Genomic DNA, 26479 nt, shown 5'->3' on the forward strand with positions numbered 1-26479 from the left:
AAGGTCAATGGAGGTCACCTGAGTTGATACCCATGTGTTTCTGCTTTATAGTTTTCATCTCTCCTGAAATAAGCCATTTCGGGTGCACAGAGAGGCTCATTTCCTTTTTCTTGAATCTGAATCTGATCGAAGCCAGAGAGCGGTGGTTTGAAGTCAGGCGGCCTGGGGCCAGCTCTCACTGGCAGACTCGGGGCCTCCGTGTGCCTGCACTTGGCCTCAGTTTCTACACGTACAAAAGGAAACGAGTCCACGAATGGCTGCGAGGTCCTGACCAGCCCTCAAACCTTAGGAGTCATTTAAGCTTCATTGGAAGACTTCAGAAAACATCTCCCCAACCTAAACTTGGTGGGGGGCAAATCGGCCTCCAGTGCTGACAGCCCTCGAGAACTCAGACAGCCGCACAGGCTGTATCATTCTTTATATTCTTTATTATACAATGAACTGGTAAACCTCAGTGTTTACCTGAGTTCTGTCAGTTTTCCTAGCAAATGATTGGACTCAGGGAGAGACTTGTGGGAAGCCCCGATTTGTAGCCAAGCTAAGCAGAAGTTGTGAGTAACCTGGGTACCCACTACTTGAAACTGGCATCTGAAGTGAGAACTTCTGTGGGACTGAGCCCTTAACCTGTGGGGTCTGCACTAACTCTGGTTAGTATCAGAATCAAATTGAATTGTAGAACACTCAGCTGGTTTTGGAGAATTCGTCAGTGTGGGGGCAAAACCCACACATCTGGTGTCACAAGTGTTCTAAGAGGGTGGGGATTCAAACCCAAGCTGACTGGTTTTAGTGCCCACGCTCTTAATCTCCATACAGCCCCACCTAAACCTGTTCCCTTTCTGAGGAGGCTGACAAATACCCGCAAGGCTTAATGCCCAGAATGCCCTGTACTGTATTTTTTGGAGTCTCTTTTCTATGAATTCCAGACAGCCCAGCCCAGCCCCACTCCTGTGCATGTTAGGTGCTCACATCACATTTATGGAAGTGGACTGGTGTTCAGCAATTACAATACACTCCTCTTGTAGTCATTTTTACATATCATATACATTTTCATAGAGTAACAGCATACAGTAAATGAGCACTGTATGCATTTCGTACATATGCTGCCCTTTTTAATACATTAAACCTCTGCTGTAACACCCACTATACAGATGAGGACACTTGAGGCTCAGCAAGGTAAGCAACTTGTTGGGCAGCTAGTCAGGTACAGGGCTGGACTCAAGGCAAAGTGCCCCGACTCCAAATTTTATGATCTTTTTGATAAACCATATGATTCTAAGTGAAATAAATATCAGTTTTTTGTTTTTTTTTATAAATGAGTTATCTTTGAGCTTATGCCTCTAAGAAGCTTCTTTTCATGAAAAGATTGTAATAGTGGAGTAAAAACACCACTGTTCTCTGTTTTAGGCATAAAGTCTATAAAGTAATCCTGCTTTAGCAATCAGACCACTACGAAATGAGTTAAAGAGTTTGACCTGCTGGGTCAGGAGATGGCTCCACTTGCTGCAGGGGCCTCAGTAAGCAAGAGTCTGCGCAACTTATTCCTCACCACCGGCTGCAGCCAGAGGCCAAGGACAGGCCAATACAAATCTCAACCAGTCATCCAAATACAACCCTGGTCTTTGGGAAACAAGCCACACCTGAACCTGGCCTGACTCTTGTCAAACCCTAGCCTGAAGCAATCATTCTCCTTCTCTAAAGCCCTCCAGGAAATGTGACCAATGAGCTGTTCAATGAAGCATGCTGGCCCCAACTGCCATGTACAAAAGGGATGAGCATACTTGCAATTGAACTAGTACAGGATAATTGCTGATACCCTTTTCACTAACCAGTTTCTAACATCTTTATTTGCATAACTATATGCTCCATTTAAATAATACTTCTGATATATCATGAGTTGTTAGAAATATTAATCAAAATTTATTCTACATGCAATATAGAGTCGCTGAGCAGTCTGTAAAACTCTTGACTTTTTAAAAATTAAATTTCTAATTTTGAGATAACTTGATTCACAAGTGGTTGTGAGAATAAGAGATTCCATGTACAGTGTACCATGTCACCAAATTTCCCCGATGGTGGCATATTATAAAACTATAGAACAATACCGGAACAAGGACCCGGACACTGACACAGCCAAGATGCAGAACAATTTCCTCACCACCTAATGTTGCCCTTTTATAGCCACATCCACTTCCCTCCCAGCCCCTCCCCTTCTTAGCCCCTGGCAATCACTAATCTGTTCTCTATTTCTCTAATTTTGTCATTTGAAGACTGTTACACAAATGAAATCATACAGTATGTGATCTCTTGGGAGTGGCATTTTCTACTCAGTGTAATTCCCTTAAGAGTTAGCCAATTCTTTTCTCTGACCTCTCTATTCTGCTGTTGAACCCATCCACTGAGGGTTTGGTGGTTTTGTTTGTTTGTTTAGTTTCGTTTTTTGTTTCTTTATCATATTTTTCACTTTTTAAATTTCCATTTGGTTCTTATCTCATATTTTCTTGCTGAAACTTTCCTGTTTCTTGTCTCTCACTTTCCACGTCTTCATTGTTTCAAGCATATCTGTAATTGTTTATTGAAGCAGTTTTATGATGGCTTCTTTAAAACCTTTTTCACGTAATTCTAACATGTGTCATCTCGGTTTTGGCATCTACTGATTCTCTTTTTTCATTCAGTTTGAGATCTTTCTGGCTCTTGGTATGATGAGTGACTTTCAGTGGAAATCTGGCCATTTTGAATACTATAGAGTGTGGGTCTTATGTAACCCTCCTGTTGCAGCTGCTTTCTCTGCCACTGCTCCAGGAGAAGAGGGGCAGTGAGCACTGCCTCATTACAGCCAGGTGTGGGTACGAGTCCAGGTTCCCCTCTTGGCCAACGCTGCCATCCAAGGACAGGAGTCTCCTAGTTACTTCTGGGTCGGGGTGAGAGCTCTAGCTCCCAGTTAGGCTTCCGCCCATACCTGCCCAGCTGGCAGTGGCAGGAGTGCTCATGACTGATACCACTGTAACCACAGTGGAGGTGTGGCCTCCTTGCAGTGGGCGGTAGTGAAAGTCCTGACTCTCCACCAGGCCTCCGACACCACAGTTGCAGGGGTCACTGTGCCTTGCTACAGCCTCGCAACAGTGGAATCTAGCCTCCCCGCTTGGCCTTGCTGGCGGGGTGGGTGTGGGGCCGGAGCACAGTGGTTAGTGTCTAAAAGTTTTCCTTCTACTCGGCTGCCTCCTTCCTGTCCTTTGGCTAGAGAGACTAGGCTTTTCTTGTCTGTACCTGTTGGCATTTCTGGGTTGCTGGCTTCTTCAGCAACAAGTCTGGGTTATATATGGCAAAAACATAACCCAGGGATAGCACCACCCTGTCGTTCCTTAGGTGCTAAGGTCCCTAACCCGTCTGCCTTCTTCTCTCTACCTTTCAAGGCATTCTTACGTCTATTTTATAGATAATGTCCAGGGTTTTTATTTGTACTGAGAGTGAAAAATAAGAAAAAAGTACATCTGCTCCATCTTTCCAGAAGCAGAAGCCCGAATCTTGATATTTTTAAGAAATAATTCTACTCCACAAGTAATCCTGAGACATAGGATAGTACTTTGACATTACAGTGGTTACAAACTGGAGGCCTATTGCTCCAACAGGCAATAGCAGGGTTGTTTTTGTAATTTAATTGTTTTTAGGGGGACATGCTGCAGTCTCCAGTTCTCCACAGCCATGTGTGTTTAGCTTGTTAGCTATACCCTGTAGACATCTGTGTTTGCAAACTCTGATTTAATAAACAGATCACGAGGCCAAGCTATTAACAGTGGACTATGGTCATGGATTCGAAAAGATCGTGCTCAAGCTTCCCTCCTTCTAGACTAGTACTCAATTTAAGAAGTATTAACTAAGACCAAGCTCAAGCATAATGAAGCCTTTCCCACACACTGCATCCCACTTCCCTCCAAAGATCTTCTGGAAACTTTTGTTTAGGATCCAGAGTTTAATCACTGTACTAACCTATTAAATGATTAAATGTAGTATAGGACTCTCTCCATTTTCTCCTTTTTCTTCAGAATGTTTATGGAAGAGATCTAGCTAATGTGTGTGCAGGGATGAGAGTAGGAGAAACAGGAGGAGAGGGACAGAGGGGTGGTGGTGGTGGTGGTGGTGGTGGTGGTGGTGGTGGTGATGGTGATGGTGATGGTGATGGTGATGGTGATGATGATGATGACGACGATGTTGGAGCCAGAGGAAAGAGTATGATCACATTAAAACTATAGTGTCCTAATTTCCTGAAGGCTGGCCAGAATCAAATCCTTTTGGACAAAACAGAATTGAAGAATGTTCTAGAAAGAAAGGAATTTAGAGACTTCAAATCTAATCCAAATTCTCTTAACCTTACACAAAAGGAAACAGACACTCAGAGGTTATACAAGGTCACAAAGCTAACCAGTCCCGTCTGTACTACACCATGTTCCCTCTTCTTGGCCTAGTTCTGCTTTGCAAACAATGGAAGCTGATCAACTGTGTCACTTCTGCTAGCAGTTCCTAAAAATGTTTCATTACAAGTTATAACTGTATTTTTTCATCTAATCTTTGGAACATTACATTCAGATCTTGTTCTTAAATGTTTTGACAAATTCAAGAGAGAGATTTGTACTCTTTCTTAGCCCGTTAAAAATGGAAGCAACTGAGTTAGTAGTAGGGGGGTGGGCAAACAAAACATTTTATTACATTTCTTCTAGTAGTCTTAATTATCAGGTAAATCTTCAGGATGACTTGGCATTAAGGCATACATTTATTAATTTAGTTAATCCATAATCCACATAATAGCTATCTACTCTTTCAACAGGGACAATGTTTTCCAAACTTCTGTTATCTTATATAACACCTCTACAAGTCTGGTTTGCTATATGCATATCACCTGTACTAATATTAGTATTTATCTTTATGTTGACTTTATTTATTTATTTTAAATTTATTTTTGGCTGCGTTGGGTCTTCGTTGCTGTGCGCAGGCTTTTCTCTGGTTGCGGCGAGCGGGGGCTACTCTTCGTTGCGGTGTGTGGGCTTACTTGCTCCGTGGCATGTGGAATCTTCCCGGACCAGGGCTCGAACCCGTGTCCCCTGCACTGGCAGGCGGATTTTCAACCACTGCGCCACCAGGGAAACCCTTTATGTTGACTTTGAATCCACTCTTTTTTTCATGTTTCGCCTGGCTTTAAGCAATAATACCCATTAAATCACAAGTCTGATGTGCCAGGTTTCCTACTACACATTAAAATAATTACATAACTGTTAAAACATGTCCATGGGCATATCACCTAAACTCATCTCACGTGATGACAGTGATATTCTTACCACACCTTGGGTGATCTGACTCTAAGCTAACTGTCAATTTATGACATGGGTAAATAATAAAACAATTGTACTCTAAAATCTAACATGAGTTGCTAATTATTCAGGTTTGTGGGAATGTACCAGAAATGTATGGTCTCATCACCAATTTCAACAGATACAAACCTAGGGAAGCTGAACTTTTTACAATTTATTGTACGAAATAAATAGGGACTTCCCTGGTGGTCCAGTGGTTAAGAGTCTGCCTTCCAATGCAGGGGACGCAGGTTTGATCCCTGGTCGGGGAACTAAGATCTGACATGCTGCGGGGCAACTAAGCCCACCCGCTGCAACAACTGAGCATGCAGGCCACAACTAGAGAGTCCACGTGCCATAACTACAGAGCCCACGGGCTCTGGAACCCACATGCTGCAATGAGGAGCCTGTGTACCACAGTGGAGGATCCCACATGCCGCAACGAAGATCCCACGGGCTGCAACTAAGACCCGACACAGCCAAAAATGAAATAAAATAAAATTAAATGAATGAATGAATGAAATACATGAGGATGGAAGACCTAAAGAGACATTTCTCCAAAGAAGACATACAGATGGCCAAGAAGCATGTGAAAAGATGCTCAACATCACTAATTATTAGAGAAATGCAAATCAAAACTACAATGAGGTATCTACCTCACACCAGTCAGAATGCCCATCTTCAAAAAATCTACAAACGATAAATGCTGGAGAGGGTGTGGAAAAAAGGGAACCCTCTTACACTGTTGGTAGGAATGTAAAGTGATACAGCCACTGTGGAGAACAGTATGGAGGTTCCTTAAAAAAGCAAAAATAGAACTAGCATATGACCCAGCAATCCTACTACTGGGCATATACCCTGAGAGAACCATAATTCAAAAAGACACATGTACCCCAATGTTCATTGCAGCACTATTTACAATAGCCAGGACATGGAAACAACCTAAATGTCCATCAACAGATGAATGGATAAAGAAAATGTGGTACATATGTACAATGGAATATTACTCAGCCATAAAAAGGAACAAAATTGGGTCATCTGTAGAGACGTGGATGGACCTAGAGTCTGTCATACAGAGTGAAGTAAGTCAGAAAGAGAAAAACAAATATTGTATATTAACGCATATATGTGGAATCTAGAAAAAAGGTACAGATGAACCTATTTCCAGGGCAGGAATAGAGACGCAGATGTAGAGAATGGACGTGTGGACACAGGGGTGGAAGGGGATGAATTGGGAGATTAGGTTTAACATAAATACACTACCACGTGTAAAACAGGTAGCTAATGGAAATCTGTGGTATAGCACAGGGAGCTCAGCTCGGTGCTCTGTGATGACCTAGATGGGCAGGATGGGGTCGGGGGTGGGAGGGAGGTCCAAGAGGGAGGGAATATATGTATACGCATAGCTGATTCACTTCATTGTACAGCAGAAACCAACACAACATTGTAAAACAATTACACTCCAATTTTAAAAAAGCAAATTTAACAATAATGTGTAGGATATAATCCCAATCTTGTAAAAATAAGTAACAAAACACCATCAAAAAAAAAAAAGAAAGAAAGAAATGCATGAGACACACTGTTCCCCGCCTTCAGAGATTCTGATTCACTGAGGGGACGGGGACCATGGAAGCTGCATTTCTGCAGGCACCCCAGGGAGTGCTGGTGCGGGAACACCCAAGGGCCACATTTTGAAAAACAGTGAACAGGTAGGCAGTACAAAATTTTAAAAATCACTCTAGCTTTTCAATAGGATGACTTGGGTTCAAACCCCAAGTCTAACTGCATGATACTAAGCAAGTCACTTAACCTCTCTGAGCCTTGCTTTCCTCATCTGTTAAATGATGATTATAATAAAAGCCATCTTACTGGGTTGTTTTAAGAAGTAAATGGATGATATGTCAAAAGAGTATTACAAAACCATAGAGTGCTGCACGTGCTAGAGGGCTGATGAGGATGCTGCCGCAGCCTACAACTGAGAACACAGTGCTCCAAATCGAGGTGCAAGCGCTCTGCTCCACAGAAACATCTGTTCCCATTTCATTACTGACGCTGAGTTTAACCTATAATAAATTAACCCCCAAATTGAGTGTGTATTTCAAATAAGATATTTGCACAATGTATAATTTCAAATATTATCAACGGATGACTGCACATTAAATCCTCAAGGAATTGTATCTGGACCTTCAGGGCAAACCCCATGCATGGCTCCCATGCAAAAGGTGTCCCAAAGGCCCACGCTGGTTACCCTGATTCTAAGAACTACTTTATACATAGCATGTAAAATTATCTGTGGTTTAGAAACATTTTATTCTTTTATTATTTAAAAGAACTCTCTCCTTGAAGAAAACATAACAACTGAATTATAAATTTAACACCAAATTTGCAGACTTGGTTACAGGGCGAATCTAACAAAGACAATGGTTAAAAAATGCTCTCTTACAATAATTCATCTAAAGCTTTAGCAATGATCTGATGTAGGTACTTAAAATTCAATTTACAAAATATAGAAAAGCCTTCTTTTTCTCTGAATACCATCTGTTAAACCATTCCAACACGAGCTAATTCTGCTATACAAAATTCGTAAATAAACTAAAAATTTTTTTTAAAAACCTTAGTTGCTTCATGTTAAAGCATAGATTCAGTCTGATCTATTAATGTAGAGGTTAGACAGCTATGCACACAGTCACCATCCTTTTCTAGAACCCACACAGCACTAACAACTATTCAACCATAATGAAAACCTTACAGTTAACACATAATTGTCCATAAAGAAAATCAATCCGAGGTCTAAGAGCTATTCTCTGCCAATATGGGTCCTTGAGCCTCTCCACTCAGTAGGGCAGTTTCTCCGCTAACGTGGGGCAAGAGGGCGCCTGGGACCAGTGGGGTCGGCAGCTGCCCAGTGATCAGCCGCTCAGGCACAGGTGATGCAGCAAACGCTTCTGCCACCTGGAAACAGCAGTCACGTTTTGCCCAGTCAGGTTCTGAGGAACAGGAGCCCCAGCTCCTCCTACGTGGGCAAACATGAAAACCAGATAGCAGAGAAAACTATCAAGAACTATACTGCCACTCTTCTGGCTGGCCATACTATCCAACTTCTGTTCATCTCCAGCCATGCTTTCCTCTGGGAGGCATAAGCAACAGCATCCAATGGCTTGGACGAAGCAAGTCCAGCACCATAGCCAAATCTCAATTACACAGCCTCTGGAGTCAGTTTCTGCACTTGTTACAGGACAGCTAAAGAGGAAGTGAGGCTAGAGCCCTTCAACACGGACAGCTATTAAGAATGACTTAAGATCGTTATCGTAGCTCTTGAACTCTTCGTAAGATTTGATGCCTGGCAAGGACTATGATTTTGAGAGCCATTGACCTAGGGTAGGACAGGATACTAAAATGTCATTCATACATACCTGTGAAAATCTATTCTCTCTTACTAGTGGGCAAAAATGACTATAATAAACTGAATCCTCAATTCAAGTAAACTGTACTACTGAAATGGAGACATGGTTTCACTTAATGTACCTGTTAATAGTTTCTTGACATTAAAACAAAGTTAGTCTTTAGCCTTAACAAAGATGGAGCACGCAAGCGTTTTATTTGTTAATTGATTCAACAAGAATTTATTGAGCACCTGTTACGTTCCAGGATCGTGCTGGGGGAGCAGTGGTGAGAAAAAGAGCCCCAGTCTCTGCTGACAAGGAGCTTATCACTCTTAACTTTAGAATAAGCAGGGAATCCAACTTTTAAAATAAACAAGAAGAGATTTCTCAATTCAATAAGGACTAAAAAATGAGGCTGCCCATACAACATTCTTGAGATTTTGCAAGTTTTTTGCATTCTAGTATCACATATTAATGCTGAAAACCCATAGGTAGTACATAAATACAGAAACAAATTGTGAAGTTAGGGAAATACTATCTATCAGATATTTTCTGAAATTCAGAATACTAATAAAGAAAATATAGGCATTTATTATAATCAAATCTAAAAATATAATATATAATAAAATGGATCTGGAGTTTTAAAAGAATGATCATAATTGAAAGTCAGCTTTTCCTCTCAATTATAAAACTATGATCACATATACTAGATCCTGGTAAAAATGTCTCTTCTAAAGTTCAGAACTCTAACAACAGAGAATCTTTCACCCTTGTTCCCAAGCAAATGGCCGGTGAGCATTCAAGGGGCCAAAGTCTCACTCGAATTAAAACTGCAATGCTTCTTGGCTACTTAGGATATTGAAAATGAATTAAGGACTCAATTCCGCTTACCTTGTAATCTCTGGATACATTTTCTGATGTCACTGAACCTGAAATCTGACTAGAAATTGTAGCAGCTATAAGCTGTTTACACCATTCAACATGTGATCCTGTAGGACTAAAAGAAATAGTGCAATTAAAATATTTTAAGACATAGCCTCTGAGTGAGAAAACTGAGCACTGACTAGGGATATATGTACATTTCTTTTTTTTAAAGAATGAACTTTAATTAGACTATTTAGTTACCTTTACATTTAATGTAAGAACTGAAATATCGACTGACCACTAGGAAGTAAGATTAGGTTCCAGGTTGATTTGAAATGAATCAACCAATTTATTTTAAGGTTAAGATTCTAGACCTCAGACAGTTAAATATGTTATTTTCTAGCATTTAATAAAATATCACTCAATTACAATTATATAGAGTGAATATTCTTAATGTAAGTAGAAAATTAATTCTAAAGTGAAATATTTATCTTACAGCATATGCTTTTCAAAAATGCTATCACTTTCATGCTGGTGGTTTTAAATCTAGAAAACGATGTAATTTCAAGTGAATCAAAGTGACTCTTAATGGAGCAAAGCTGATTGTATGATTTTAAAAAGAACAGACTAGAAAAGTCCTGTGTGTAGTAATAATGCCGCCTTACATTTCTGTAAGTGCTCTGACAACTTACAAAAGGCTTTTCCAGTCCATTATGATATCAGAGCCTGACAACCACATGTGATAAGAAGGCAGAACGGGGACGAGCCAACAGGTTTCTGGGATGAGAAAATTGAGGTGCAGTGGCGACATGGCCCATCAGAAAGTGGTGGGGCTGTCCTTCCAGGATATGGTACCACCAACGGCGACCAACTCACCGAACCACAGGGCAAAACAGAGGCCAGCGCTACAGATGCTAGCCACTGCCTTATACGAGAACACAAGGACGCAGAGGAAATGGCATCTCGCGCTTGTGTGCTGCTCTCAAATGTTCAACACATTTCTGCACACAGCCTCACCCGAGCCTCACAGTGACCCACCTTACAGAGGAGAAAACTAAGGCTCTAGCGTTTGACTAAGGTCACACAGCTGGTAAGTGGTCGGGCTGTGCTCACCTGACTTAAAGGACCACGTAAGCAAAGTAAGCACTGAGGGAATTAAAAATTGCCTCCAGAGGCCAGGCTCCTCTCTCAACTCATGAAAGCACTGAAGAAATCAAGTAAAAGGGCGAAAGATACTTATGAAAGTTTACCTTGCAGGTGGCTTTCACTGTAAACAGTGTTCCAGACCTTTGAAAATCTCATCACTAATTAAATCCACACTCGTGTACTGGAAGGATTAAAAAAAACCTGGAATCCCTAGGCAGTGTGTGAAATAACGTAACTAGTGAAATAAAGACATCTGATGTGCTCTACGAGCGACCTAAATTGCATTCTCTGACCAGGACAGCCTACAGTAGTTATCTGTGGGGCCGAAAATATAAGTCCAAACATTCGCTGAATGGGCAGACATTCCTGTCATACACCAAGACTCTATTTACCACAATTAATAACTAAGAGGAAGAAGGAGGGGAAAGGGAGGGATATTAGTTTCCTCTTAAATGCTAAGGCACCTTTATTGTCCGGTTCTCCCATACTTTTCTTGCCAAGCTGCCTTTTCCTCTGCCAGCACCTGGGCCTGAGCACAAATCTAACAGCAGGAACCCACCTGTTCACCCACCGCGGACGGGGTGGGTTGGAGGGGGCTGCTGTTATCCTCTAGCTTCCGTTCCCCTTCCTTCTAATGAGGACCCTTCTCTCCACGGTAGGGAGCTGCCCCTCCGCATTTCATAGGATTCTGCTCCACTTGGAGGGGAGTGACCCCAAGCTTTCCTCTTGGACCCGGAGCTGTGTAGACCCGCCCCCAGCACTGGCGGAGGCCACTCTCCACATCCACCACCTCGAGGAACCCACAGAGATAGAGAGTAAGACATGAAGAAAACAGAGATGGGAAGCCTCATCCACACTGTTTGCAACTCTGGCTCTGAATGTGCCTGCGGCCATCTTTCACCCTGGCTGCAGCAGTGATGGGAGCCAACACACTTCCTTTTTGGCTGGAGCTAGAATGATTTGTGTTTTTGGTACCTGCAACCAGAAGCATCCTGGTCAACAGAGTTATAAACAGTGTGGCACGGTGGGCTGGTAGACAGGAGGCCTGGCTCCGGGTCCTGTTTCTGTCACCAGCTAGCTCCGTGACCTTGAGCGAGCCACATCCTATCACAGGCCCACAGCTCCATCAGCATTAAGAGAAGTACGATATTCAGAAGAGAGGGGAGGGCCCACGGTCCACGGCTGAGCCACAGCTGCAGAGCCAGGGTCTACTCTGGGGGTCTCTTAAAAGAAGAACGTGAACCAGAGCCGGTCACAACGACGGGACTGAGGAGGAAGGCCACGTCTCCTCTCCCCTCTCTGCTCTTTAGTCAGTGCAGTCTCCCTCCACACTCCTGGTGGCAACAATCACTTGCAGTCTGGGAGCTCCCAGCTTTGTTTCTCCAGCCCGGACTCCCCCGATCTGGACGCCGAGGATCCCATGAGACAGCTCCACTAGTCGGTCCCAGAGACCCTGCCGGCTCCACGGGTCTAGACCAGCATCAGCCGCCCAGCCTGCAAACTGCTCCTCCAGCCCTCACGTCTCCTAAGTCAGGGAAAGGCACAGCCTCATCCAGGGGCCCCAGGGCCCAAAGCTGGGGTTTACCTTGGAGCCCACTCTCCACTTGGCTCTCACATCTGAATGCTCACCGAGTCTCATCACTCCTATCTGCTAAGTATCGTAAGAATGCACCTTGCCCATCCCTATTCCAATTACCTTTTCCACACGCCCATCATCTGTCGGTGTTCTCCCACCTTATGAATTTAAGCCCCACCTCTATGCTGGTGACTCCAGCCCAGACACCACCCCTGAACTCCAGGCTTAAATAAACCAACTGCCTCTTTGACATCTGCTCTGGGAAATCCAACTGACATCTCATTACTGTTACAACCAGGGCTGAGAGCCTGCTAACTTCCTAACCCCGCTCCACATAGAGGCTTCTCCATCTCAGCAACATCGTTTTCCGCAAGCCGAAGACATTGGGATTGTCCTTGATTCTTCTTCTCTCCTACCCGACAACCAATCTTCACAAACCCTACTGGCTCTACCCTGCAGATTTTCTTCAAATGATAGCTTGAATCGGATCACTTCTCCCTTCCTCCAGCCCACGGCTCCGGTCGCAGCCACCATCCTCTCTTGCCTTGATAACTGCGACAGCCTCCCACCTGCTAGACTCTGATTCTACTCCTTCCCCTTCCGGTGCGTTGTCCACACAGCAGCCATGGAGAGCATCCTGAAATCCACACCATCTGCCCCTGTGACCTCTCTGAGCTTGTCCTCTACTGCTGTCTCCCTAGCTCCCTCCCTGCTGGTGACACTGGTCTCCTGGCTGACTCTTGAACCCTTGGCTCCCCCTCCCGCCTCAGGGAGCGCAGGCCTGTGCTGCCACCTGGATATGTGCATGAGTAGGCCCCTCACCTCTTCTGGGGTGTGACTCAAAGGCCACCTTTCTCAACTAGGCTCTCCCTGACCACCTGGCACAAAATTCCAACCACCCCCCAGAGTGCACAGCCCCACCACTTCCTACCCGCTCCCAGCTGACTTTTCTCCCCCAGCACCTAACACAGAACACATTTGACGTGTTCTTTTGTCTCTCTCTCGCACTAAAAAGATGCTCCAAGAGGGCGGGGATTTGTGTGTGTGTGTTCCCTGCTGTATCCTCAAGCCTAACACAGTGCCGGACACAGAGCAGGCACTCATATCTGCAGAATAAATGACTGAGAGATTAGCATTTCCACAACCAACTTAACCCAACTCAGTGAGACGGCCCACCTGCAGTCCATTCACAACACTACTGCACAGCAATTGTTCTCAAATGCCTACCCCATCCTGTAGCTTCCCTGATAGAAATCCTTTTGTGCCCCCCATAACTAGGGTGACCATATAATTTCTCATCCAAACCAAGACACTATTGTGAGTTGCAGAAGGATGCTACTGATAATTACACTGGCTCGACCAGTACCCTGTACCATCTGGTGCCAAAGAGACCACAAAGCCCACCCTACTTATAGCTAAGGTGGTTATTAAAAATGCAGAATTTCAGGCTCTACCCAGGAGATGGTGGATTAGATTTAGGGTGGGATCCAAGAGTCTGCCTTTCAATCAAGCACTGGAGGTGATCCTGACTCAGGTTATACAGAACTGAGCAGAGAAGCATCGGCCCAGAAGACAAGGGCACAATTCCTTGGAAGGAACACGGGCCCCTTCAGGATCTAACTCCTGCCTTCCCGCAAGTCTTCTCTATTATCAGTTCCCCACATCCAGCATCCAGCCCACATGGCTGCACGTTCCACTCCTGTGGCCAAAAAGCGTCCCCTGCCCCCGTCCCGCCACTAAAAACTGAAGCGAATATCCCACCTCCGTATACCGCAGTGCAGTGGATCACAACTGAGGCTGCGGAGTCTTTTTGAAAAATTCTAACTCCTGGGCCTCACCCAAACCTCCTAAATCAGAAGCCTCAGGACTGGGGTCTGGCCACCTGGAGTTCTTAAAAAGCTTCTCAGATGATTCCCACGCACACCACATCCAGAGCACTTCCAAGCGCACCTCCACCCTGGCACTTATCACACTTGATTTCAATGGCTGGTTTGTTTGTATCCTCCACTCGATGGTAAGCCAGAGAGCAAAAGCCGTCGGGCATTATTCTCTGACTCTCCAAGCCCTCATACACTGCAGAGTATCTGCAGATGAGTGAAACCCTGTCCAGTGCACGTACTGTCTTGGCTGTGGTTAGTTTTCAGTGAAGCTGACGACTTGGGTAACTACTTCATTAAAATACATTGTAATTACACTGAGGTAGAAACAAAGGGAATGTTTCTTGTTGTTCCTCTGCCTTTGGAAACTCCCAAAAGTTCAGCTCAGGGGTGTGACTAAGAGGCAGGAACCAGCATCTGAAACTGACCCAGTGGCGTTACAACAGTATGTCTCGCCTAATTGCACTTTAGCGTCAGCGAAATGGCCAAGATGTGGAAAAGCTGCATATTCCAGGCTATGGGATCACCCACCCCTTGTCCCGAGTGTCAGGGTGGCCCTCCCAGTTGGATCTGGTCGGTTTGTGCTTCTAACTGATTCATCTTAGTTCTCGGACTGCCTAAGAAGCAGTAGCCTTACGTGTTTGTGAAAACAATGAACCGGTTCCTTCAAAGTGTGAAGAACTGAAAGTAAACGATGATGTGTTCTCGAATAGGGAGCAGTTTGGAAGTTTTCCATCCCAGCTTTTCAAATGAGGGTATCTTTGCCTCTATCTGCGCCAGCCCGACACCCACGGGGTGCCGCCCTCCAACTGCCCCTACCAACCCCAGCATCAAAGACCCCAAGCAGCGGCGGCGGGATTTGGGTCTTCAGACCACACGAGGCAAGGGCACGCTAAAAAGGGGCGCCGGGGTGAAATTTCCTCCCAAACGATTCGTGGCCGGGGCAAGGGCTGCCGAGGTGGCTCCAAGGTGCAGTAGGAGGCGGCCTGGGACACGGTTTGACAGCTGTGAAGCCCCTCGGGGTGCGGGGAGCTTCGGCGCGAGGCGGAAGTGAGCCAGGTGCGGGCCCCGGGGACCAGGCGGGGGTTCCCGGGGCTCCGGAGGGGACGCGGGAGGGGGACGCCCCAGCCTGGCCTCGGCCCGGCGCGCGGGGAAGGGGCAGCCGGGCCTCGCGCGGGGCCCTCGGGAATCGGGGACCGGAAGGCCGCGGCGGCCGGGCCCCGCTTACCTGTCCAGGGTCTCCACGCTGGGCTGCCGGGAGCCGGCGGCGGGGGCCCCCACGCCCCGAGGGGGCCTCCTGCCGCCCGCCGGCCCCGGGCCCAGGCCCCCGCCGCCCTCGCCGCCCCCCGCCGCCGCCGCCGCCGCCGCCGCCGCCGCCGGCCTGTCCATGGCGCGCTGAACCCTCTGCCGCGGGGAAGCCGCCGTCGGGAGGGGAGTGGCGCCCCGGAAGGTCCAGCCGCGCGCCTCTGGCGGCCCCAATCTGCCGCCCGCCCGACTCAGGCGGCCGCCGCCATTAGCTGTCACCTGGCGCCCCGCGTTACCCACAAGGCCTCGCGCGTGGGGTGGGGGGCGGGGAGGGCGGCGCGCGGCCGGGAGCCGGGTCCCCTCCCCCGCCGCCCCGCCCGAACCCCACCTGGGCGCCCGGCCCGCGAGCCGGCGAGGTAGGGCCCGGGCGACCGGGCACGTCCTCAGCCACTTGGGGTCGAAATCCACCAATGGATTATGCAGAAAGAACGTGCTCTGCTCGGGAAACTATCATACTGACATTAGAGATGCAGGGTTAAAAAAAAAAAAGTTCAGGGAAATTCAACTACTCAGCGTGATTTGTTTTCCCTCAGTTTTCCTTCCCAGAAAAGTTTGGCGGTGGGAGAAGCCCAGGCCCCCTGGACCTCCCTGGTCTTGACGTGTCCAACCCCGAGCAATCCCACACATTTTACAACCCCTCCTCACTCCGTTCTTACCCAGCCGTCTGTAGGGCAACCAAGTGTTCTGATACCGCCCTCGGAACTTCCGCCCTTGCTTTATATTAACAGTAACATTTAACTTCTGTCAGCTGAATCACGGCTTGTGAAAATCAGGGCAGTAGCTGATGATAAAGGCATTTAGGACATTTGATTCCTGTTCAGTATTTATTTCCCTGCTCATTGTGTTAGGGTTTGCATATCCAACGGGCTCATCCCCTCTCAACCCACCCCTGATTTAGTTGGGGACGGGGATGGGAATCATGGCTAAGCCCCTTTGCCTGTGATTGCCCTGAGTATGACCTATGACCCAAGTCTGGCCAGTGAAATATAAAGGGAATGCTTCCATCCTGATAAAAGGCAGACCTGTAGACAAGGAGTAACTAGTTCCCATCCCAAACCCATCCTGCCCTCCCAGCTTAATAACTTCCAACTGAACTGTGAGCATGTGATGCCTGAAACCCCAGCAGCCATCCTAACACCCACGAGGGGATGAGCCTGGGGTGAAAGGGTGACAGGGTGAGGAGAGCTGGGAGGAAGGAAGGGAAAATCTCCAAATACACTGGAGACCCACCTCTTGCAGGCTTCTGGTTTTCCAAAATTACTAAATCAAATGTTTAACCCACTATTATAGACTGAATGTTTGTGTCTCTCCTGCCACCTCCACCATTTATATCGAAGCCCTAACTCTCAAATTGGTATTGAGGTATCTGGAGATGAGGCCTTTGGGAGGTGATTAGGTCATAAGATCATAAGGCGAGGGCCCTGAAATGATGGGATTAGTGCCTTTTTTTTTTTTTTGTCTGCATTGGGTCTTCGTTACTGCGCGTGGGCTTTCTCTAGTTGCCGTGAACCAGGTCTACTCTTCATTGCGGTGGCTTCTCTTGTTGCGGCTCTAGGCACACAGTTGCAGTAGTTGTGGCGCACGGGCTTAGTTGCTCTGCGGCAGGTGGGATCTTCCTGGACCAGGGCTCGAACCCGTGCCCCCTGCATTGGCAGGTGGATTCTTAACCACTGCACCACCAGGGAAGCCCTGCCAGACTTTTAAAAGGTTTGCCAATATGTGGGTGTGGGGTGGCATCCCACTGTGGTTCGAATGTACATTCCCCTGATATCACCGAACTCCTATTTAACTAAGAAGACTCAGTTCTGACTGCATTCCCAAGAAGTTCCTCCTTGACCCCCTATCTTGGCCCCAAAGCCCCCCAATCTGCCTCTATTAGAGCAGGGTGCACCCTGCATGGGAATTACCAGTTAACTGAACTATCTTCCTACTAGGTCAGACACTTCAAAGGAGGCCACTGTTTTACTCAGTTTTGTTTCCCAACAAAGATCAGCTGACACAGGTCTGGGTCATAGTAGACAGTATTTGTTGATAAATACTGTCTAAAAAAATACTATCGAAAATATTGTCTAAAAAAAACCCACTTGTGGTTCTTAGTCTCATCTATAAAACGACCCCCCAAAAAAACCCCAAACAAACAAAAAACCCCTAAAAAACCAAGCCTATCAATTTTATAAGGTTGTGGGGAGGCTAAATAGTACAGAGTTTGGCACATATGCCCCCAATAAATATCTCCCTTTCTTCCATTCAGGGACCAAGGGGGTTGAAAGTACATGGTCTGGCTTTAGATAGATGCGAGGATAGAAATAGGGAATAAAGTCAGAGGCAGCTCTTAAGTCTAAATATCGCCTGAGATGTAACAAAATGAATTGAGCTAGTTGTTTCCCTAATTGTGAGTCACTGTATAGCTGGTAACAGGAGAGTGCGTCTGACCTCTCAGCTTGCAGGCCCACCATCATCTGCCAACACGGACTGAGGTGTGGTAGCAGCATCATAGCCTCCCCAGATGTCCACATCCTAATGCCTGGAACCTGTTGTGTTACCTTACACAGCAAGGGGGCATTAAGGTTGCTGATTCTCTGACTCTGAGGTGGGGAGAGCAGCCTAGGTTATCCAGAGGGGCCCAACATAATCACCAAGGTCCTTTTTTCCTTTTTCTTTTTTTGGCCACGCGGGGAATCTTAGTTCCCCGACCAGGAATCAAACCTGTGCCCCCTGCAGTGGAAGCGTGGAGTCATAACCACCGGACTGCCAGGGGAGTCCGCTAGGGTCCTTTAAATGTCAGCAAGGGAGGCGGAAGAGTCAGAGTTGAGAGATTTGAAGGTGCTGTGCTGCTGGCTTTAGACACAGAGGAAGCGTCCACGACTCCGGGAAAGCAGGCGGCCACTAGAGGCTGGAAAAGGCAAGGAAAGGATTCGCCTCTAGAGCTGCCAGAAGGAACGCAGCCCTGCTGACACCTTGACTTTAGGCCAGGGAGGCTAATTTAAGACTTTGGACCTCCAGAACTGTAAGAGAATAAATGTGTGGGGAAGATAATAAATCAGCACTAAGTTTGTGGTGATTTCTCACAGCAGAAACACGAAACTAATACACAAGGGCCAATGCCATCTTCTACCATAAATACTGTATGTGCATAAGTGAGGAAAATGTGTTTCTGACAAGGGCTGTTTGACTTGTACGGATCTTCGAGAACGTGCAGTCCATACCCTCACTGAGCAGGTGGACACTAAAGCCTCCTCCCGGGCCTCTCGAGGGGGTGCTGGGAGGGCCTCACATCTTCCAGCCAAGAAGCAGGTCCAGAGCCCAGACGGGAACCCAGGTCCCCACCCGCCCCGACCAGGGTTCTTTCTAATACAGGTTTGTGACATAAAGCTCCCGAAATGAGATGAACAACTTTCTTTTGTAATTTATGTGGACTGCACTGTGGAACAGTCCATTTCAGAAGCACATACGTATTAACCACTATAAATGAATAAGCCGTGTTCTCCGTAACTACTAGAAAAACAAACTAAATCTTAATGGTCATGTCTAAACATTTTAGCTACCTTACATGGTTTAAATACTAAGCATTTAGCTGCCCTACATGGTTTAAATACGTTATCACCTTTGCTTTTAAATGACGAATTACTGCAAATAAGGAATAAACCGTATCTGAATCTGAGCCTCATGAGGAAATGAGAATACTTTGTTTTGCTGATCTTTCATCTTCCAGATATGTTTAATACAAAAGACTTTACTAATAATTCCTTAACTAAGTTATAAATCTAACAGTAGATGCCAGAGTATTAGACTCATTTCAAAAATTGGTATTCCGGCAGCATGCTTTAGTGATTCTGTGAACCGAAAAGAATTTGACTGCAACCTATTTCAACCATTAGGTTTTCCTGCGGATGTGCTAATCCTCGTTCTTGTTTGTGCTGCATGCTGCATATATTTATTTCCTTTGGGTGTCCCCAGATTTTACTTTAAGGGCCACCAATGGCTACGTCCTCCAGTCAGAGGTGTATATACCCTGTAATCAATTCCTGTATTTTAAGAGCATTCCCCTTATATAGTCCTGCCTTTGCCTAATGCTCCCAAATGCCACATGAGCTGTCCACATGACTGACAGCTGCATTCTGTAGAGGGCTGCAAGTGATGAGATACTGGTCAACAGATTTTCAAACTTTTGAGTATTATTCCTTCCCCAAAACTGTAAGGAGAAGCTTTGCTGCATTATCAAAAATAGATCAGAAAGTACTATGACTATAGTTAGGAAAAACCTGTTATACTGTCAGAAATAGATATGATTCCAACTTACTTGAAGGGCTGTCCCAGGAAGAGATTATTCTATTTCATTGCAGAAGGCAAAGCTAAGGCTATTCAGTGGGAATGCAAGAGAGGCAGAATTCAGTTCGATGCCTGCATACGTTTGTTTCAATGCTCTGGGACTTTGGGCAAGTCAATGAACCCCTGCAGCAACAATGCCCTCCACGGTTGAAAAACAGGGATAATAGAACATCACGTGGCCACGAGGGCGCAGTGAGGGTGAAATATAGCCGTGTCTGAAGAAGAACCTTGGAGAGCATTTCAAATACTCATAGTTTTAAAAGAGATACTTACTCTTTTAAGAGTCCTATTGGGATTTTTTAAAAATGGTAAGTTTACTAGTATAACTATTTAGCGTTCTTAGGACACACGTAGATGAATTTCCAGTTGGCCGCATTTGAAGAATTTTAATAATTCTTACCTAAAGAGACATCGAGTATGACTTGTTTCAACCAGTCTCTTAATCTCCCTTAATGTCAACTGCTGTGTTCTCCATCCGGAGTCTGAAAGTCTTGCGTCTCTGCAGCCCAGCACTTTTGTGAAAGCTATCCCTACTTTAATAAAGACAGCTGTGGCCTGACATAGGGAACAGGCTTGTGGTTGCCCAAGGGGGAGAGGGGATGGGGGAGGGAGGGATGGGGAGTTTGGGATTAGCAGATTCAAAGTATTACATATAGAATAGATAAACAACAAGGTCCTACTGTATAGCACAGGGAACTATATTCAATATCCTATGATAAACCATAATGGAAAATATGAAAAAGAATATATATATATATTTATAACTGAATCACTTTGCTGTACAGCAGAAATTAACACAACATTGTAAATCAACTATACTTCAATAAAATACATTTTAAAAAATGAAGGTAGCTGTGGCTTAAAATCTGCATTGTTAATGTACTTAAATTTCCAATATTGTTGGGACTTGGGGAGAGCCCTATACAAGGTTGCTAGTAAGATAAAGGGCATGTGAAGTAGATCCAGGAAAAGCAAGTAAGATGGGCAACATGCACATTTAAGACACATACACAGTTACAGCCCTGGGAATAGAGTGCAATGTTTAGTTAATATATTTATTACAGCAGGTCTTTAGTCATTATTGCCATGAAACATTTGTCATGAAATTTCACAAAATCCTTTCAGCTATTAGTATTAGCTTTTTTTCTTTTCATGGAGTGACACTTTGTTAATTTATGAAATATTTACAGCGTTTACAAAAAGCAAGAGACTGTCTAAAAAATTTCTTATACATACAAAATTTATACATTTATACTACTGCATTTGAGATGTCTTATTTGGTAGACCATTAAGCTATGACATAAAATAATTTACAAAGATATATTTAATCTCTCTTAATTCACTGAAAACAAAACCATATTAGCTATAAATAGTCCTTTACAAATCACTGTAGAACACATTAATTGTTTTTTAACTGTAGCCTTAACTTTTACAAATATACTGACTAAATGAATTAGTTCAGATATCAAATAGAACTGCATTTGAAATTGCATTTAATACTACAAAAAAAAAAAAAAACCTGAAAAAGCAAACCGCTGGGTACTTCAAGTAAAAATTTGTAGAACCAGTTTTTATGCACGCCTGGGTGGGGAGGGGTGTCGAACACCACTGAAATTGAAATGCATAAACACCATACTTTCAAGAATACGCTCAACAAATGTACATCTGCGGCTTTTATTTCAAAGGATGCTGCTCTAGCGACAGCTCACACATCCAAGATGGTCAACCCGACACTTTGGCAGATCAGCTAGTTTGACTAGAGCAACGTTTGCGAAAACATTCACATAAGCAGCATAATGCATCCGACATCTTCAAACAGTGCTATAGAAGGGGTTTCTACCACCTGAAAATAGGTCAGAATCCTAGGCAAGCTCATGAAAGAACTTAGGAAACAGAACTGGCAATGTTAAAAACAATCAAATCATATTTAACTGGGCGTTATCAGTTTTTTTTAAATATAAAAATATGCTTCTCTTGGGGAAAATACTTCATATTCCAAAATTTCAAAATGATGGAAAGCTCATCTACACAGCTATTTGTCCTTAAGCCATCACACTTACGATGGTATGAAATTTGGCAATTATTTAAACACCTTGCTTGTGGATTATGCCTTGGAAGCTGAGCTCAATTTGGTTTTGGCAGGAACACACATCTTTCACATTTGGGTTCCTTTTAGATCACCCTAAGCAACTACTGTAAGCAGTTCGAGGTAAATCCATTTCACAAACATATATTCTTTCCCCTTTAGTTAAAAATGTTGTTCCAATGAGGCCCACAAGATACATATTGTACACATAGTATTTCTGAAGAGGTAAATATAATTTAAATATTATCTTTCAAAAACTGCTTCTGGAAGGTATCAGGATTTTCCAAAACCCCATCTGGGCTCCTTTCTTCCAATTGCCGTGTAGACACTGTAGTTTTCTTGCAATATGTATTCTAGAAGGCACATGTTCAAGAGTTTAAGATTATGTTAGTTCAAGTTCTACATGGAGGCAAATATTTTAACCTACTCTGTACAGAGGCCCCGAATGAAAGTCAGCTATTTCCTTTATTAGAAGTGAGTCTGCACGTGGGGCATCATTTGCGAAGGACTAGAAGGTGAGGTCGAGGGATCGGAAAGCTTGGGAGAGTTGGCGAGCTGCAGCTCCTCAAGTCGCTTTATGTACTCGTCGCGCAAGGCCAAGAGCTCCATGTAGCGCTGCTCCACCGGATTTGGCTGCTGGAAAGAAGCACAGATGTGAGTTCCCACTTTCCGCCACCATGACACGCCTGTGCCCCACATCTGCTGCGGCTGCCGCTTTCTGAACAAACTCACTCGTTGTGGGTTAACACACATCACTTCCTTCAATACTGCGTAATTTACAAATACAGAAAAGCACAAAGATTAATTAAAAAACACCCAGCTATTTGCCACCAAGAAATAACTCACGTACACATATCCACACACATGCGTCAGCATCTTTTTAAAATGCATCAACCCAGGCACAGCTCCGGGCTCCTGTGTCACCTGTCCCTGCTGCCCGCTTTCACTCCCAGAGGCAACAACTCTTCTCAGGTTGGCATGCAGCCTTCCTTCCCGAGCAGACTTGTGACACTTTTCCTCTCAATGAATATCCAGAAACAAAGTACACCATTCTTCTCTATTTGGTGAAAATTTACATCAATGGTGGTATTCTGTACTTATCGACCGACATTGTGATCCGACTCTTTTTCTCAAGCGGATCCCAGTTGAATTCGTTGAATGAATAAACCACAGCTGATCTATCCATTCCCAATAGTGGGATATTCCCCACTAGTATAAGCGACGCCGGGCCATCTTTGGACACATCTCCTCAGACTTGTATGTGAATGTTTCTCGAAGGAATTTTCCTGGTGGGTGAGGAAGGAACTGCTGGAGAGGACAGTATGGTCTTTTCAACTTTACTAGATGCTGCCCAATTGTTCTCTGAGGTGGGGAGATGACCTTATGCTCCCACTAGTGGCATCTGGTGATTCCTGTAGCTCTACATCCTCATTAGAACTTAGCAACGTAAGAGAAAGAGTTTTTGCCAATTTGATGAGTATAACATGGTATCTCATGGTAGCTTTAGTTTGCATCACTCTGCCTTAGCACATCTTTTCACGTGCATGGCTGAAAGCAGTGGCTCTGACGGGCAGCCTAGTGTGAATCTCCAGTCTGCCTCTTAACAGCTGTGTAACAACTCTCTGGGCGCCTCCATTTCCCTATCTGTCAAATGGGAATAAAACCAGCCCAGACCACAGGGTTGTCGTGAGACTGAAGTTGGTCAATACAGTCTGTTCTGGTACAACACTGATGTCTTTGATTGATAAATAGGGGACTGATGGCAGTACAAAGGTAGAAGTAACACCAAAACACAATGAGATTCTCCCTGGTACCAAGTACCAATTTAATACTTGGTACTTTTATTTAATATCCCTGGGATGTTAATTGTTTAAACTTTTGTATTGAGACAGAAATTACATACAGTGATGCAAACAAATCTTTAAAAAATGTTCGGCTCAATGAATCTTTGCATACATATACACTAATGTAATCACCACCCAGGCCAAAATATACAACAGAACAGACCCTAGACTCCCTTGCCAACATGTTAAGGTTCTGAAGTGATCAAGGGCAAGCTTCTAGAAAGCTTGAGCAATATATGAGGACATTAAGAAAAAAGCTGAAAGTCTACAGAAGTGCCTTCCTTTATGGCTGTGGCTTCTAGAACTGTCCTGCTTTCCACTGCATTAAGCTATCTGCTGAAGCTGCGAGTACCAACAAGGAAGTTGAGAAGATGCTACGCTGATGAAGAAGGCTATACCCTGGATCTGAGTTGTACTGGTCAGAATGGTCTGTATCAGAGGCAGATGCTCTCCAGGACCTGCATCTCAGAGAAGGGGGCAGGAGCCCTGGGGTTTAAGACTGTGTATGAGTTTCCTGTGGCTGCCATAACAAATGAACATCAACTTGATGGTTTAAAACAACAGAAATTTATTTTCTCACAGTTCTGCAGGGCAGAAAGCCCCAAATCAGGCTGTCAGCAGGGCCACACTCCCTTTACAGGCTCTAGGGGAGGAGCCTTCCTTGCCTCTTCTAGCTTCTGGCAGCTCTAGGTTTCCTTGGCTTGTGGCCACATCACTCCAATCATTCTCTGTTTTTACATGGCCTCATCCTGTCTCTCAAATCTTCCTCTCTTCTCTTATGAGGACACGTACCATTGGATTTAGGGCCTGACTAAATCCAGAAGGATCTCATTTTGAGATCCTGAACTTAATTATATCCTTAAAGACCCTTTTTCCAAATAAGGTCACATTGACAGGTTCCAAGTGGATGTGTCGTTTGGAGGCCACCATTCAACCCACTACGGGCTGCCAAGGCCTGATTGCTGCTTTCATCGGCGCTCTGGTTACAGAGGTGCACGGGTTTAGAGTGGTCTCCTCCTACCTCCTAGCCCCATCCCTCTTGTTAAGTCCCTGTTCTTTTTACTGCATGACTTTGCAGAATGTAAGGTTTTTTCCAAAATGCGTATTGGCATTAGAACAGGAATGCTTGGTAGAGCACCTGACACCCAGTAAGTGCTGCGCACTGCCCGTTAATATCCTTTGCCCATTTTTCTCTGAATGTGCTCCACCGAGGGCCGGACACTGCTCTAGGTGCTCAGGGTACATCAGTGAACAAAGGAGGCCCAAATGCCCACTTTTATGGTGCTTCTCTTCCAGCAGGGGGAGACAAACAACGAAGACAACCCTGTGAGGTACATAGGACGTGGAAGGTGATGAGGCCTACGGAAAAGGAGAGAGCAGGGTGAGAGGGACGGGGACACGCTGGTTACACTCTCAACGGGGAGGCGACCAAGCAGATGCTTGAGTGTCTTGAGGCTGAGCAGGGAGCCCAGTGTGGCCAAATCAGGGTGTGTGGGCACGAGTCTTCGGTGGAGAGGCCGGGAGGTCAGAGGGGTCAGGCATGGCGTGGGGGCCACACAAGGCCTCAGAGGTCTGAGGCTTTGGGCCTTGGGCTTTGACCCCGGGGGAGGCGAGCGGCTGCCTGGACAGTGCTGAGGAGAGGAGTGCTGGCATCTGGGGGGTATATTTCACAAGGAGCACTTTGGCTGCCGTGTTGAGAACACACTAGAAGGAAGCAGGCTGAGAATCTGAGAGTCCAGCTGGAAGGCTCTGCAGCAACGCACAGCCCCAGGCTCGGAGGCTGGACAGGTTTCTGAAGGCCGAGCCCAGCAGGCTCTCCTGACAGCCTGGAATGAGAGAGCAGGGAGACGAGGATGACTGGAAAACGGAAGCTCACCTGTGGTGACACGAGCGTTTGCTGGGGATGGTATGTTCACAGCCTCGACTGTGCTCATAGTGTCACAAGTATAGACACGTGTGAAAACCCACCGCACTGCACACTTGGAACGTGTACAGATTACTACATGTCAATTATACCTCAATGAAGCTGTTGTTTTAAAGTGGGCAGGCGGGAGGATGAGTGTAAGGTTTCTGGGCAGGGCGTGTAGGATGGAGCTGCCGAGTGCTGCGATGAGGAAACCCGCGGGAGGAGCAGGTTCGGGGAACGGGAGGTCTGTGTGGACGTGTGACATCTGCTGTGTCAGGACCACTTACCAGTAAACATTTACCACCAACAGTCCATCCTTTCCCCTCCGCCACCTTCTCACCCTCCCCAGTCTCCGAACCTCCATGCTCTGTTTCTGGCCTTGGCTATTTTGAAAACCTCTCTTTCCCATATGACTGTCAGAATCTGTTTGTTATTGTACCAGCAAGTACAATTAAGACAAGACAAATAAATGAGGGGTAACACAATCATTTTTGCCGATGACGAGGCTATAGAGTTAGAAAACTATTAGAAATAAGACAATTCTATCTAGTAATGCGTACAAAATATGTAGAAGTCATTAGTCTATAAACAAACAAAACCAATTTAGAGGATATAATAGAAGGAAAGAGTGCATTTGTGACAGTGTATCAAAGGACACAATGATGAGAAATGAAATTCGTAGTCAAGTGACTATAAATCCCACACCTCGACGTCTCCCTTGGGGAATGAAGCATGAAGTTCTAACTTTTCTATCAGAAATGACTTAAACCCCACCCACGTAAGCCTGTGAATGTCTGTCCTTGTTGTGATCCTAAGCAAAATGG

General features: G+C 45.3%; 2 protein-coding genes across 16 annotated transcripts in view; both read right to left on the reverse strand.

The window, feature by feature from the left end:
* MTMR1 (myotubularin related protein 1) overlaps positions 1-16183 on the reverse strand; it is a 95717-nt gene extending 79534 nt beyond the window's left edge. For 3 of the 11 annotated variants that reach the window (XM_067723017.1, XM_067723015.1, XM_067723016.1), the window contains exons 1-2: positions 15414-15724; positions 9614-9719 (exon numbers count right to left, since the gene is read on the reverse strand). In XM_067723017.1, coding sequence (XP_067579118.1) covers positions 9614-9719; positions 15414-15574 — 267 coding nt within the window. In that variant the 5' untranslated portion in view covers positions 15575-15724. Of the gene's footprint in view, positions 1-8973; positions 9083-9613; positions 9720-15413; positions 15725-16146 lie in introns of those variants that run through there. The other 8 variants (XM_067723021.1, XM_067723020.1, XM_067723022.1 and 5 more) reach the window with 7 other exon arrangements.
* A 4665-nt stretch (positions 16184-20848) lies between these two features.
* MTM1 (myotubularin 1) overlaps positions 20849-26479 on the reverse strand; it is a 98440-nt gene continuing 92809 nt past the window's right edge. For 4 of the 5 annotated variants that reach the window (XM_067724563.1, XM_067724561.1, XM_067724565.1 and 1 more), the window contains one exon: positions 20849-22541. In XM_067724563.1, coding sequence (XP_067580664.1) covers positions 22374-22541 — 168 coding nt within the window. In that variant the 3' untranslated portion in view covers positions 20849-22373. The remainder of the gene's footprint in view (positions 22542-26479) is intronic. The other variant, XM_067724562.1, reaches the window with a different exon arrangement.

This window comes from Pseudorca crassidens, chromosome X (genome assembly GCF_039906515.1).
Source record: "Pseudorca crassidens isolate mPseCra1 chromosome X, mPseCra1.hap1, whole genome shotgun sequence".
NCBI lineage: Eukaryota > Metazoa > Chordata > Mammalia > Artiodactyla > Delphinidae > Pseudorca > Pseudorca crassidens.